Source organism: Marmota flaviventris, chromosome 11, assembly GCF_047511675.1.
Source record: "Marmota flaviventris isolate mMarFla1 chromosome 11, mMarFla1.hap1, whole genome shotgun sequence".
NCBI classification, from domain to species: Eukaryota; Metazoa; Chordata; class Mammalia; order Rodentia; family Sciuridae; genus Marmota; species Marmota flaviventris.
Window position 1 is genome coordinate 33,307,285 of NC_092508.1, and position 12,272 is coordinate 33,319,556.

General features: G+C 37.1%; 1 protein-coding gene across 2 annotated transcripts in view; it reads right to left on the bottom strand.

The window, feature by feature from the left end:
• The window catches only part of Cdk15 (cyclin dependent kinase 15), an 85,138-nt gene extending 75,488 nt beyond the window's left edge, over positions 1-9,650 (bottom strand). For both annotated transcript variants that reach the window (XM_027941844.2, XM_027941843.3), the window contains exons 1-4: positions 9,528-9,650; positions 8,652-8,801; positions 8,328-8,422; positions 1,755-1,834 (exon numbers count right to left, since the gene is read on the bottom strand). In XM_027941844.2, coding sequence (XP_027797645.2) covers positions 1,755-1,834; positions 8,328-8,422; positions 8,652-8,801; positions 9,528-9,650 — 448 coding nt within the window. The remainder of the gene's footprint in view (positions 1-1,754; positions 1,835-8,327; positions 8,423-8,651; positions 8,802-9,527) is intronic.
• Between the last annotated feature and the right edge of the window lie 2,622 nt (positions 9,651-12,272).

Sequence of the window (12,272 nt, forward strand, 5' to 3'; positions counted from 1 at the left end):
CAACCTGAAAAACATGGCTGTGGGCAAAAGCTAAGCAGCAACACTGGCCTTACACAATCAAGCTCACAAAGGCCACAACTGGAGAATGAAGTGAACCTGGACCTGGATCCCATCCTTGAAGGAGAGTGACCTGGTGATTTCTATTCTATTCAGAAATACTCTTTATCCTATCCACACATTTCTTCCAAACATGATCATCTTTCACAGGGACCACTAATAAGTACATCAGTAAATGCAGCTTCCATGGTATTACACACTTAAAACCATGCATTCCCCAGAATGCACCTGATCCTACCAGGATGGGTCCCTGGCTAAGCTGACAGCCATTTGGCCCTTCCACTTAAATTTAAAGTGATGTATTCCCCAGAGGCTCTGAAAGACTTTGAAAATGGCATTAAATTCAGTTATAAACTCATTTGCTGAATTGCTTTTTCCATGCCTGATTGCATAAACCCATCCTAAGCTCAGCATCTACTGACTCCATTAGCCATAATGAGACCACTGGTTGTTGTCTTGGTTTACAATATCTTTTACACACTTGTTCCATGAATTATCTGCTCCACATGGAAAACCACATAGAAAAGAGACTGGAGCTTTCTCATCCTTCACAACACTCAGCAATATGCTTTGCACATAATATGTGCTCAGTAAAAAGAGAAGATAAAAGGGAGAGAAAGTAAAGCCAGGGAAAGGCATTTCTTTTGTTTTTTGCTAAAATGGACAGTAATCTCAATTTCATTTTAAATGGCCCATGTAAAAAAGTTGATACATTGTATTTTTAATGATTTATTCACTCTATTGGCTTTTTTTTTTTTTTTTTTTTTTTTGTAGTACTGAGGGTCCACCCCAGTACCTCACCCAGTCTAGCCAAGTTCTTTACTGCTGAGCCATATCCTCAGTCGTTTTTATTTTTTATTTTGAGACAGGGTCTTGGTAAATTGCCCAGGTTGACCTCAAACTTGTGATCCTCCTACCTCAGCCTGGCTTTTCAATTTTTATAGTGTAAATTATTAGTTATCTCTATGCTCAACAAGAAATTATCCAAAGAAAGGAGCAAGAATGGAATAATAAGAGCCAACATTTACTGAAGTCTGAAAACAGACTCTGTGATAAGTGCCTTGTATATATATTCTTGTTTAATCCTCATAGCAACTTGTGAAACATGGACTATTATTATCCTCTCTCTACAATAAACTAAGTCTTGGGCAATCTACCCAACACCACACCACTGGTAATGGTAGACCTACAATGCAAACCCAAGTCCATCCTTCCTCATTTGCTATACCAACCAGGGTACAAAGGAAATACAGACACAACTCTTAAAGTATATGCCTTCCCAAAAGAGTTTTTCAACTATGAGGAAAGAAACATTTGCTACATTTAGGCAAATTTCCCACTAATAATTTGGATGATTTTTTTTAAAAAAATTTCATATGAATTTTTTTGGTGTTGTATAGATGCAGTTTTCACAACCAGCATGAGGCCAAACACTTGGAACGTATTTAGAAACACTGTTTGAGGTCAAAGTTTTGGTCAAGTGATATAACAGTTTTGAATCTTAACGTCCTCAAGAATAAATAATGAAATAGTAGTATAAGTTTTCTTAGAAAACTGGCATCAAGAATAAAATTGTAATGGTAATATTTCTTTCATAAATATAAAAAACCAGATGTTTAACAGATAAACTCAAAGCATTCTTTTACCAAATCCAGGAATCAAAACAGATCTCTTGGGTTTGCTTTTCTGGTTCTTACCTTCCCGAATTGCTGTGAATGGGACTCCTTCCTCTGCATTCATGCTGATGACTTTTAAAGCCACTAGTTGTCCATTTATCCTAGAAAAGGGGATGGGAAGTATGGCACTCACTTATTGACATGGTTCAAAGCAGCAATAGAAAAAGAAGGCTTAAGAAAAGGAGTTTTCTAACAAAAGATATTCTAGCATATGGATCTACAATTATCTCCAAATAAAAAAATTATACATATAAGTACATAAAAATATTCTCCAAACAAAAAGTTTTATATATATATATGTAAAGTATATATCATATATATGATTCATATATTTTAACAACACTATATCTACTAAAGCGATGTATGTTCATTATAGAAAAAAACTGAAGAAAATAGAAGCACAGAGAAATCAACCCCCTCTTTATAGGGGTGCTGGGGATTGAACCCAGGGCTTTGTACATGTGAGGCAAGCACGCTACCAGCTGAGCTGTATCCCCAGCATCCTTTTTATTTTTTGAGACAGTCTTACTAAGTTTCTTAGGACCTTGCTAAATTGCTGAGGCTGGCCTTGAACCTGTGATTCTGCTGCCTTAGTCTCCTAAATTGCTGGAATTATAGGCATGTGCCACCATGCCCGGCCCTCATAATAGTTTGATGTGCATTGTTTCTTTTATTTCCCTTTTTTGCATTTAAGATATTCTTACTTCTCATCTGACTTCTTGTAGTGGTCTCCTAACCATCTCCCTGCTTAAATACTTGTACTCCATCTATCTATACTGAACAGAGTAGCTGGGGGCACATTTTAAAAACCAAAGTCAAAACAAGTCACTTCTTCATTCAAAAACCAGCCAGACTTTTACAACAGCCTCCTGATCAGGCAAGTGTTGCCTGATCTGCCCAGGCTTCACCATTCTCTCTCTCTCCCCCTTCATCCTCCTACTCTCCCCTTATTCATTGTTTTGTTTGTGATGTAAGCCAAGTGCCCAGAACAGAGATTTAAAAAAAAAAAAAAAAAGAAGGAAGGAAAAAGAAAAAGAACAGAGATTTTAATGCAGGTATAAATATGTTGGGTTGCTTTGGTTTGTGGGGTCCTGGGGATTGATCCCTACGGTGCTCTACCACTGAGCTACAGCCACAGCCCTTTCTACTTTTTATTTTAAGACAGGTTCTTGCTATGTTGCCCAGGCTGGCCTCGAACTTGTGATCCTCCTACCTCAGCCTCAAGAGTAGTTGGGATTATAGGCCACAACCAACTATAAATGTTATTTTTACAGAGCAGGATTTATATCATATTGTCAGTAATCTGATCTTTCTCCATTTAACATTTTCTCTTATCATTCCTTATTGTGTTGTATGATGTTTAATAATGGCCTAATATTTCATCATGTAAACATACCAAATTGTTCAGCCAATTCCAAACGTGTGTAAATTGTTTCTACCTTTGGACTACTATAAAAATACAATAATGATCATATTTAAAGATTCATCTTCTCATACAGCCTTAATTATTATTTCCTTAGGTAGATATGGAATTGCTGAGTCAAAGGGTATTCAGTGCCCATGTTTTCATTGACTTGAATTCACTAAGTGATCACACAACGATGGCATGAGAGTGGCCATTCCATCACTTCCTTGCTAACACTGAGCTGGGTTTTGTTTCTATTTTTGTATTTTTAGATTTCTTTTTTAAGAACAGTTTCACTTTTTCAGAAAACTTAGGAAGACAGTGAACCAACATTGATAAGTTATTATTTGCTAAAGCCCAGAGTTGATTAAGATTTCTTTAGTTTGTACCTAAAGGTCCTTTTTATTGTCCAGGATCCCATTCAGTTGTCATGTATCCTTCAGCCACTCTTGGCTATGATAGTTCCCAGATTTTCCTTGTTTTTGGTGATCTTGGCAGTTTCGAGGAGTACTGGTCAAGTATTTTGTAGGATGCTCCTCTCTTGGGATCTTTCTGTTTTTCTTATGATTGGTTTGGGATCATGAATTTGGGGAGGAGCCATCTTCACATTATATTCAGGATACCTATTGTGCACATGAATTTCCTTTGATGTGGACCTTAACCACGTGGCTGGAGTAGCATTTGTCAGGTTTCTCTACTGGGAAGTTACTCTTTCCCTTTTCCATTCTGTACTTCAGGATGAATGTCACTACATACAAGGAATTGAGAGCTATGATCTACCTCCTTGAGATCTGGCTGGAATTCTACATGGGAGATTTATTTCTCCTCTCTTATTTATTAACTTATTGAACCATTTATTTATATCAGTATGGACTCATAGGTATTTTATTGTTTGGGTTATAATTTGATATTACTTTACTTTGTTTTTCAAATGTTTGCAGATTTGTCCTTTGAAAAATCTTTCAGTTAGCTCTCATGTCACTTTGGCACATCCACACCAAACTGGGTTTTGTGTTGTTGTTGTTTTTGGATGTTTTTGTTTTTATCTTCACATTTTAGCCTATATAATAAGTTAAAGACGTTATCACACTTGAATTTCTTTACTTATGCAAGTGAGTTTTCATAGTCTTTTCTATTTCTTTTGTGCTTTCCCTAAATTGCCTACTTTTTTCTTGAAATACTTACATATACATCTCACCAGTTATTTTCATTTGCTTTATAATGTCTTTGAAGATTTATTTACTTGTTTGTTTATTTTTGTGGTGCTGAGGATCGAACCCACAGTCTCATGTATGCTAGGCAAGTGCTCTACCACTGACCTACATCCCTAGCCATGAAGTTTTGAACTTAAAAAGATTTTTATGATGTTCAGTATTTTCCAAAGAGTTTTGCTTAGAGCCTGTTTCTGTAAAATTCTACCCTACTCTCCCCCAATAAAAGTTTTTTGGTCAAATATGTTTAGAAAATGCTTCTTAATTGTTCTTAGAAGGTCACAGTATACACTGACATTTTTAAAATACTGAAAGAATCTATAATAAAGAATTGAATTTGGTTTTGTTCTGCCCATATTGATTTTTCCATAACTGTTTCAATGAAACATCTATTAAGGTGTCTCAGAACTGGGGATCCCTAGAACATACTTGGATATATGGGGCACCACGGACACTTCCTATCTTTTCTCATGGATTCTGATTTGAGTGTTAGACAGACTTTCCAGCCTAAAAGTTACAAAGAATCCACGTATCTTTTCTTCTAGTTCTTGTATGTTTCTTTTTCATTTATCTCCTTAATCCACCATGATTATATATTTTAGTGATACTTGGATCTTTAACTGTTCTGGACTTTTCAAAACCATGTTTCTTTGATCTGTCTTTTCTTATATTGTGCTGGCCTTTTTTTTGTTGTTTTTGGTTTTGGTGCTGGGGATTGAACCTAGGGCATGTGAGGGAAGCATTCTACCAACTAAGCTATATCCCCAGCCCTGTGCTGCATAATTTTAATTATTGTAGTTTAGAATACACAGTTGGACCTCTGTATTTGTAGGTTCTGTATCTGTTAAAACAACTGCAGATTGAAAATAATCTGGGAAAAATTATGTCTGTACTGAACATGTATTGACTTTTTTTCTTGTCATTTCTCTAAATTATACAATGTAACAACTACTTACATAACATTTACATTGCATTAGGTATTAATTTATATTCAAATACTGCCCCCTGTTATATAAGACACTTGAGGATTCGTAGATTTTGGTGTCTAAGGGGATCTAATCCTCTGAGAATTTACTATACCTAGAATACATCAAAACTTGAAATTAGACACTGACATGTTTGCACAATTAGAATTTCTTTCTTCTTCTTTTTTTTAGTTGTAGATGGGCACAATACCTTTATTTTATTTATTTATTTTTATGCAGTGCTAAGGATGGAACCCAGGGCCTCACATGTACTAGGTAAGCCCTCTACCACTAAGCTTCACACTCCCAGCCCCACAATTAGAATTTTTAATTCAAATACCCTGTACTTAATCAGTCCTCGGACTGGTCATTGTACAAGACCTACGCAATCTCCTGATGCACACATACGACCTCCTGCCTGCACTCATCTCTATCCACTGTCCCCTCCAATGCCAGGCTGACTCTGCCCCCAGGGATTGTTGTACTTGCAGTCTCCCCTGCCTTCCACTGTGCTAATACATAGCTCACTCCTTGCCTCCAACAGGTTCCCTGTTCAAGTGTTTCCTTCTCAGCCAGGCATCCTCTTGGAGCCCTATTTAAAATGGTAATCCAACAACAACTCTGGCTCTCTCTCTCTCTCTCTCTCTCTCTCTCTCTCTCTCTCTCTGTTTCATTCTTTTCTATGAATTATTGGGGATTGAACACAGGGGTGCTCTACCACTGAGCCACCTCCCCAGCCCTTTTTATTTTGAGACAGGGTCTCACTACTTTGCCCAGACTGGCCTCCAACTTGCATTCCTTCTGCCTCAGCTTCTAGAGGAGCTGGGATGACAATTGTGCACCACCACGCAGGCCATTTTCATTCTCCCTGGCACTTTTCACCCTTCAACAAATTCAGTAGTTTACTGATTTGTTCACTGTTTATGTCACTCCCATCACACTCCATAAGAGCAGGGATATTTGTCTCTTTTGTTTTCCAATGCATTTTTTTTTAAGTTGTCAATGAACCTTCCTTTTATTTATTTATATGCCGTGTTGAGAATTGAAGCCAGTGCCTCACACATGCTAGGCAAGCACTCTACCTCCGAGCCACAACCCCAGCCCCCAATGTATTCTTATTAGCTTAAGTAGTGTGTGACACATAATAAATATCACAATTAGAAAAATTAATAGACTTTAGTAGAATGAATGAATGTCTGACTCTTTAAGTCTTGGATGTCCCTTAGTAAATCTTTACATAAATCCTGCTCTGCTTTTTAATGTTAATCATCACATTTTGTTGTTATTATGAGAGGAGCTTTTCCTACTATATTTTCTAAATAATCATTTCTAATATATATGACAACCTTAATAGGTATATATTGATTTTGTAACCGATTACCTATTGTTCTGTTACTACTTTTAATAGTTTCTTAGATGATTCTCTTTGGTTTTTTTAGGGGGACAATGATATCATATACAAAAAAATTATTTTTGACGTTGTTTGTCAGTTATGGATAATGGTCATTTTTGCCTTATTTCAATCTTACCAGGAAAGTCTCTGTAATTAACAGAAAAGTGTGTGTGCTATTGATTTGAAATATCCTTCATGGTAATGAGAAATTATCGTTCTATTTCTGTTTTGTTCAGAGTTTTAAAAACTAGAAATTGATGTTGAATTTACCAAATGCCTTTTTGGCATCTATCTTTACGGTATTTTTGAACATATTTTTATATTATAAATGTAATGCCTTTGTGGTGGGGAATAAAGTGAGAAGTTTAAGAGTGATCTTTGTTTCCCTGCTCCAGTTTCAACCACTAGAAATAACTAATCTCTTGTGTATTTCCCCAGACTCTTTTATGTACATACAAATCTATATATGTATAATACATCTGAGTGTTTTTTTTCCTAAAAGGGATCAAAGAGTATGTATTGTTCAGTAACTTGCTTTTTTTCTTTTAAAATACTGGACATCTTTTCATATTAGTACATCTACTTCATACTGCAGATGGCTGCATACAATTTCACACTACGGTGATTATTTACCCAGTCCTGCCTTGATGACTATTTGTGACCAGGTTTTTATTTATTCTATTATAAATCCCTAAGTGAGCTGCACACCTCTACTTATATCCCTGTGCACTTGAACATGTACTTCCAATGCACTTTTCATCCTATTCCTGGTGAGTTTCTTGAAGGAGAAATAATTTTTTTTTATCATTAATTCCTATGACAATCTGCAGGTGTGAATTAAATCTTGCTTCTATACAATATTTTTAAACTGTATTTCCCTTATAAAACAAGTAAAAAAATCATAAAAATCACAAACCATTAAGATAAATAATAAGTACTTAATTTTGTAGTGTTTATATTAAATTTCTAAAATTAACATTTAACCACTATCAAGCCATTATTTTTCTCCATCCAAGTAAGATAAATGAAAGAAATAAGGCCTTCCAAACTTCCCACCCTAAAAGGCAATGGAATTCAATTTTCCAAAATGGGTAATTGTCTTGGATAAGTAGTATTTTTATTCTCCGGTTATTTGCATATTTTGCAAGTGTAGAAAACTCAGGATTTATCATTTTTTGCGTATTCCATACTTTGCAGAAACCAACTTCAGATTTTTTATAAGAAGGCAAGGTGGAAGAATTAGCAGCAAATTTAATTGTAAAACTTTATCATTGTGACTTACATATGAAAAACTCTCTAGAAATACCTTCCCAATTGTGTTTCCCACCAGGCAGTAATTGTTCTTTTTGGTTAATAGTGGAGAAAGTCTACTTTATTTTAATGGAATAAAAGAGAGGAAAGGCTGATAAACATTTTAGTGAGCTGGTTTTAATTGGAGTAGGACAGGTTTATTTTTATTTTAAGGCTATTTAAGTCATCATGTCTCTCTCCCTGTTGGCCCTGGTGTCTTATACAGGTTCCAAACGCTGTGAACTTCTGTACTGTGTCATCTGGCTCTATAATGTAAAAGGAGGGGGATGGAACCCTCATCTTTTAAAGTCTCCTGCAACTGTAACTCACCTGCTAATCCCCTTGTAAACTGTAGCATAAGAACCTTCACCCAGCTTCTCCAAGTTCAAGTAAGATGAGGCGGCCCCAAAAGGGAGGCTCTTCCTCTGCTTGAAAGGAAGGGGAGGGGTGAGAGGTGGAAAAGACAGAAAGATCAATTTTTTCTTTTCTTTTATTTTATTTTTAGTGTTGACTCCCCTGCTCCCCCCAGGGAAACCGTATTGTTGAAGCTACCTGGGAAGGCCCGCTCAGTAATTGTCCTGGAAGTTGAGGACCAGCTTCCCGGGGACCAGCACACATTAAATTCTTCTAGATCAACGTCAGCGGTTCACTCACCCACTGAAAACCCTGCCTCAGATCCTCTTCCTGAAAAGAATCGCTATTACTCCGTGGCCTTTTACTCTCAAATTTCCGGGCACCAGCCCCCTGCACTCCCCTGGGGTGAAATGAAGTCATGCAGCTTGATGCTTCTTTTAGGTCTGTTAGCTAGAGAAAAAAGAAAGCGCAGGAGTAAAATCTATGCAAAGTCAAGATTCAGCCGCTGCCAAAACCATCTTTTTTCAATTTACCCGATTCTCACCCTTAAGATGTTTTCTAAGGTTCTTCCTACACCCCCAAAAGGCACCTTTCTGAAAGTCAGATCCAAAAACAAAAAAACAAAACGACCATAATGGTATCATCTGCGGAAATGCTGCAATCTTTCTTCACTTGAATACATTTACCTTTAATGCTTAGGTTAACCTGAATCTCCTTGATACATGTTTTTCGTTTTTTTCTTTAACTCAGCCTCCTCTGCCCCACACACATTGTGTAATTTATCACTTTAGAGGAATAGTCTTCTAGCACGGCATGGCTAATAGATATGAGCTAATTACTGAAATTTTGAATCCACCACAAACCAATACTGCAGCCTGTCAGCTCTGCAATGTAGTACCTTAGAGATTTCAGGAGAAGAACCACTTTTTCCACTTCAAGTCAAGGGGAGTTTCGTGCAGCACAAAGTCAAGGATTATTTTTTCCCTTTTGGTTTACAAGCACATCCCCACAATGGATAACTACAGCCATAAATTCTCTGTGACTTTAATAGAATTTTCTTTTTTATGGGTTTCGACCTACCGCAGAAGGAATCAGACCTCTGCTTCGGAAAGGGAGCGTCTGTCTGAACTCTTGGTTTATCAATAGAGAAAGATGCTCCTCCTGGAATACCAATACCTGGAATTCAGCCTCCATGGTCACAGGCTGACTCCTCCGGCTGCTGTGTGCCTCGCCTCCTTTGGAACGGTGATAGCAGCTGCACCCAGGCTGTAGACTCTTAGCACACAGCTCTTGACCCATAGTCTTTCAGGTTCAAGGAGAAAACCCACACTTGAACCTCTCCCCCTCTGCCTCTCCTGTCCTCTCTCACTCCCTTTTTGCCAGAGGTCAGCAGTGTGGAGCTTTCATATGACTCACATGAGGCTCTGCCTGGAGCAGCCTCATGACTTCAGCAGTTTCTCCTTCTCAGTGCAAGTAGCTTGACATCAGAAAGGCGGCTGCTTGCATTCATATATGCACAACGAAAACAAGGCAGCTCTAGTATGAGATAGAATAAAATTGGGCACAGTTAAAGTTCTTCTTCCAGCCACAAGTTAGTGCTGTTTGCATATTTTTTCTGAATTCACATTGCTTATCCATGTGATGATATTTACAAGATATCATGGATAATGATATTGATATTTAGTAGGCTTTCCTGGCACTAAAGCAAATACACTGAGGAAGTTTTTTCTCCCTGCCTTTCATCTGAAAGCATTTTGGTTTTCCGACTTATAAAACAAAATTGCAATAGAGCCAATGTTTAGTGGCCAAAGAAACCATAGAATGAGAATAGGGGGAAAGCTGAGGATGTCTACTTCATCTCTTTGCCTCCAAGCAACAGTGTATCTAACAGTCCTAGATGGATAGTCATTCATTCATTTATTCCAACACAGTGTGATGAGCACCAGTGTTGTTCTTACTGTACAGGTAAGGATGTAAGCCAACAGTAAAGAGACACGAATTTGCATGAAACATCTTCCCTCTTTCTCTCCTTCTTTCTCCCATTTCTTCTTCCCACATAAATATAATACTTATTATATGTAAGGTACTATGTTAATATTGACATGACCAGGAATCTGGCTCAAACTGGTTTATATCCTTCAGTTTTTGAACAAAACTTTTTTTAATAATTTATTTATTGTTTGTTTGTTTGTGAGAAATTGAAGCCAGGGGCACTTCAGTGCTGAGTTACATCCCTCGTCTTTTTTATTTTTTATTTTTAAGGCAGTGTCTCACTAAGTTGCTGAGGGTCTTGCTTAGTTGCCCAGGATCCCCTCAAACTTACAATTGTCCTGTCTCAGACTCCTGAGTTGCTGGGATTACAGGTGTGTGCTACTGTGCCCAGGTGAACAGAATTTTTTTCTGTGACAGATGCTTAAGACTCTTGCTACTATAATGTACCACTCACAGAATGATACAGAAAGGAGGTCACAAATACATACACACACATGCACACGTGCCCACGTGTGTGTGCGAGTCATGTCTATTGTCACAATAATATTTATGGATGTTTGATATCTGAACCTCACAATACTTTTTAAAAAAACTTTCTGATAATTCATTTATTAACATGTATTTAAGCTTTATTTCAAAAAACGAACCAATTCAAAGATTCATATTTCATAAAAGGAGACTAATTTCACTAATATACACAAATATTTTAAAAATAGTCTTGAAAAACTATTAAACTTTTAACCAACAATCAATTAACAAAGAACAAGAAGTTATTTTTTTTAGAATATTTAACTCCACTAGAATTTATCAAAATGCTGATTATAATACATTTTATTAGAAATGCCAATTTCTTCCTAAAAGGAGGTTATGTATTTCATCAAATAAAAGTTATATTCTAGACCAGGTTTAGGGTAATTTTTTTTACCTTTCTCTAATTATCCTAAGCTTTAGAATTTTTAAATGATCATTATTATTATTAGCCAAGGAAATTATGCATAAAGTAACAAGTAGAATAGAACAGTCTGATTTATTTGATTTGTTTGTTTATTGCCACTGCAGATTAAACCCAGGAGGTACTTTGTCTCTGAGCTGCATCCCAACCCTTTTTTATTTTTATTTTTTCTGAGACTTACTCTCATTAAGTTGCTGAGGCTGGCCTTGTACCTGCATTCCTGCTGCAAGCAACCTCCTGAGTCGCTAGGATTACAAGCATGCACAACTGCACTGGGCTAGCCTGATATTTTAAAGATTAAAATTGCTGTTTAGATACTAGAATGGGCTATTGAGGAGAAATTGCAAAATATTCTTCAGAATTTTCAAAAATTAAATAATTTATGGTCTTGCTTAAAGTTAAGGAAAAGTATCAGATGAATTCTTACGGTGTTTTCTAGCTCTGTGTCCAAAACAATAATTTTTGTTACCAAAGATGTCTGAATGAGGACAGAAGACTTAGATGATAATCTCCTTTTGAATTCTGCTTCAGACCAGGTTCGTGCACCACTCCAGGTCAACTTGGCTGCCCTGCTTTTTTGCAGTATGACTAGCTTTCCAATGGGAGAAGCCATTCTTGTCCTGGGGAAGAAGGTCCATTATTGCCGTTACCTCCTGCTTTTGTAGAACAAGAGCCCCCACACATGAGGCTGATTGACAGGGAGAGACCCCTGGGCCTGCCCACCATCCCAAATGGACTAACAGAGACTCTGGCTTCAGCAAAGTCCCACAAGGGCCAGCTCATACAATTTGGAAATGCAGGAAGACTCCTGGAGCACACTTCCACCATTATGAAACCAGCAAGAGTTGGGCAACTCAGAAACCAGCTCCATTCATTTGCTCTCTCCTTTCCCCTCACCTTTCTTGGGATTGCATATGTGACCTACTCCTCCTACCTTTTTTTTTTCAGGCTTTGTTTTCAAGGAATTATGTCAAGAA